The 3,435-nt window shown below is 47.0% G+C and overlaps 1 protein-coding gene across 1 annotated transcript; it reads left to right on the top strand.

Annotated features, from left to right (window-relative positions):
- The first annotated feature begins 402 nt into the window (after positions 1-402).
- Positions 403-1,699, top strand: LOC123052627 (protein G1-like7). Its single transcript, XM_044475920.1, has one exon. It carries the CDS (start codon positions 689-691, stop codon positions 1,541-1,543), a length of 855 nt encoding a protein of 284 aa, XP_044331855.1. The 5' UTR covers positions 403-688; the 3' UTR covers positions 1,544-1,699.
- Positions 1,700-3,435: the final 1,736 nt, after the last annotated feature.

Raw genomic sequence — 3,435 nt, 5'->3', positions numbered from 1 at the left:
GCAACAAAAGAGTAGTCTACTCTACCTGGAAGCGGAAGCATCACGAAAACCAGTAGCAGGAAAGCCATTGAGCACGGTCGCAAGAACAACAAGGACACGATCTTTTTTCAAAAAAGAAAAGAAGATACTAGAGGGTGAACCCTCTGATTTCAACCCCAAGAAAAGCATCATCAGTATCCAGAGGGTTCAGGGGTATGCATGCAGAAACAAACATAACCGCAGCTAGGCTGCATGGTCGATCGGATACTTGTTTCCGAAGATACGAATAAAAAGCCGGGGGCCGGGGAAAAAGAAATATTTTTTGCAAAGAGAAAGGAACAACAAGGACGGGTACTTATGCCGAACACTAAGAACCATGATTATATAAAGAAATGATAATAGCTCGCCTCGATCGACACTCGACAGTGTGTAGTGGAGACGCTATTAACGCAACCAAAGACAAAAGCCGCAAAGGATTCCACACACCAACACCAACACTGCAGCCAACAAGTCTTCTTCTACCTCCCCTCTGAACCCATTCCATTCCCTTCTCTCTCTCTCTAGCTGCCTGGCCAGGTAGCCTCTCTCTCTCTCTCCTCCACGCTCCTGCCGACAAAAACAAGAAACGACGTAGGAGGGGAGAGAGAGGGAGAGAGACCACTGGTAGCCAAGGGTGGGAGAGAAGCAGGCGCGCCGCTGCCGATCGACCATGGAGCCGGGCCCCGACGACGCGCCTCGCGGCGAGGGAGCGAGCGCGCCGGAGGAGTCTGGACCGTCCTCATCCTCGGTGGCCGTGGAGAAGGCTGAAGAGCCACAGCCACATGCGCAGCCGCCGGAAGGAGGAGGCCAGCAAGTCGCACTGCAGGAGCACCTGCAGCCGCAGCCGCTGTCGCAGCAGCCCCCGGTGCCGGCGGGGCTGAGCCGGTACGAGTCGCAGAAGCGCCGCGACTGGAACACCTTCCTGCAGTACCTGCGCAACCACAAGCCGCCGCTGACGCTGGCGCGGTGCAGCGGCGCGCACGTCATCGAGTTCCTCAAGTACCTGGACCAGTTCGGCAAGACCAAGGTGCACGCCGACGGCTGCGCCTACTTCGGCCAGCCGAACCCGCCAGCCCCGTGCGCGTGCCCGCTCCGACAGGCATGGGGCAGCCTCGACGCGCTCATTGGCCGCCTTCGCGCCGCCTACGAGGAGTCCGGCGGCCGCCCTGAGTCCAACCCCTTCGCCGCGCGCGCCGTGCGCATCTACCTGCGCGAGGTGCGCGAGGCGCAGGCCAAGGCGCGCGGGATCCCTTACGAGAAGAAGAAGCGCAAGCGCGGCAGCACGTCCGCCCCCGCGGCGCCGCCTCCCGTCGTCACCGCCGCGGAGGCGGCAGCGACCTCCGGAGGCGGCGAGGACGACGAGGGCGAACCGTCACAGTCCGCTGAGCAACAACGCGCAACGCCAGCGTCTCCTCCGACTAGAAGTAGTAGCGCCGGCGCTACTAGTACCACCGCAGCGGCGGCAGCCACGACGACGACGACAACGAGAGGGAAGGAGAAGGAAGCGGCAGAAGGATCAGCGTGATAAGTGTAGACCATCAAATTACCCTTTTGATTATTCCATCACATCCAAATTCTAATCCCTGCACCATGATAATTTTAGTTGTTTGTTATTATAATTACTGTGCTGTTATGATTTGTTGGATATATATATAAGAGAGAGGTCTAAGTAGTTCGCATAGGATCATGATATGACGGGGTACATCATATCATCAAAGAAAATCCGTGCATGAAAACTTGATAAGAAATAATTAATCTTCCAAATAGGTGAAAGAGATAACTTTCTTTGCTTAGTTTGTTCTGCTCAATCACGCTCCACTGTTTGTTGATTTGGGTGCAATAGGGACACATTGATATGAATGCCTAGCCCTATAGGTCCTGCTGATTAGCAACCCAACAAATTTGTCTTAGTGCCTTCCCTAATCGTGGTCATTATTATACTCCATATTTTCTCTCCATTTCTTGGTCCCATTCATCACGCTTTCAGTCTCAACGGACACTCTTCAGAAAGGGACGTACATGTTTCTGAACAGTGGCTGATGAGGCCTCAGTTATATATACAGTTTCGTACAGCATTAGCTGAGATGTCCTTGCACAAGGAAGAAAATTAAGAATTTTTTCTTTGACTTCGGAGACAATGAGCAGTGCTCTTAACAATACTTGTGTGATTTAAAAAAATTCATGTGGTCTGTGAAATGTATGAACAGAGGGAGGTATGCACATACACGAAAAGTAGCACATCACATGTCGGTATCGATACGTATAAATCAGTATAACATAAGCTTTCTCGAATCCATATACTTTCTTCTGTTGTCATCTTACTTCTTTTTCAAGTGCAATGCCGTCCCTCTCGTCTTTTCCTTTCGGTTTCCTTCTGTTTTTGTTTTCTGGTGATCTCATCGCCTTTCTTTTCTCACATGTGGTTGCCGGTACGATACGTTCTTGTTTTCTTCTAATTTATGTGCTTACACCTGGAATATCTATTATACTTACTCACAGAGGGTCCATTGTTCAGTAGTGGTATTATGGAGCTTGCATGCAAGCCTGGAAAATTTGTCCAGTGATAGATGTACACATAGGGATATTTTGTGTAGAGCTTAATTACATAAATGCATACTGAGTTAGGACCAGTTCTACATGACTTTTTCAGATGCATCAAATAAATTGGTGAAATGAAGATTTTTTTTTTGTGAGTGTTAATTTATGTAAGATGTGTGTATTACTCGGTTGTCCTCCTTTTCGGAAAAAAAATAAGCCTGTCCCTCCAAATATGTAGGCCCTCGTCGATTTTAGGCCTAACTTCTACTCCCTCCGTCTCATAATATAAGGCGTGTTTTGACACTGTCATAGTGTCAAAACACGTCTTATATTATGGGACAGAGGGAGTACTATATAAGCTTGACTAACAATGAACTATATGCCATCAAAGCTATACCATTGCAAACTCTCTTCTGAATACAAATCCAACGGTATAAATTTTGTGCCATTAATTCATATTTGATTTTGTTAGTTAGGTTCATGATCAAGGTTAGGCTCGAAATTTGGAGAGGATGGACTTATATATTTGGACAGAGGGAGTATATATGATCCTAATTTTTTTTTTCTTGAAAGAAATGTTCTTACGTCTGTTAAAATATATGGGCTTACAAAAATTTCTCAAAAAACATGTACATTTGTTGATTTCCAAAATGCACATATATACTCACAGTTATAGTAGTAATGGAGTACATAATTTCACAAAAGTGATATTGAAATATTGACTTAGCATGCAGTAATATTGCAGTTTTAAACAAGTGTGTGTTCTGATTCCATGGATGACTACTACTGTATATAACCTAGATTTGCCGGCCCTTGCACAATCACACTATTTAACAAATTGCTACGTAAGTATTTTATTGTACTACCAACATGAGTTCT

Source organism: Triticum aestivum, chromosome 1A (assembly GCF_018294505.1).
Source record: "Triticum aestivum cultivar Chinese Spring chromosome 1A, IWGSC CS RefSeq v2.1, whole genome shotgun sequence".
Taxonomy (NCBI): Eukaryota; Viridiplantae; Streptophyta; class Magnoliopsida; order Poales; family Poaceae; genus Triticum; species Triticum aestivum.
Note: the sequence above shows the minus strand (reverse complement) of the source record. Positions and strands in the feature narration are given on the sequence as shown.

Coding starts and splice junctions, on each gene's coding strand:
- LOC123052627 (XM_044475920.1), top strand. CDS start 689: ATGGAGCCGGGCCCCGACGACGCGCCTCGCGGCGAGGGAGCGAGCGCG.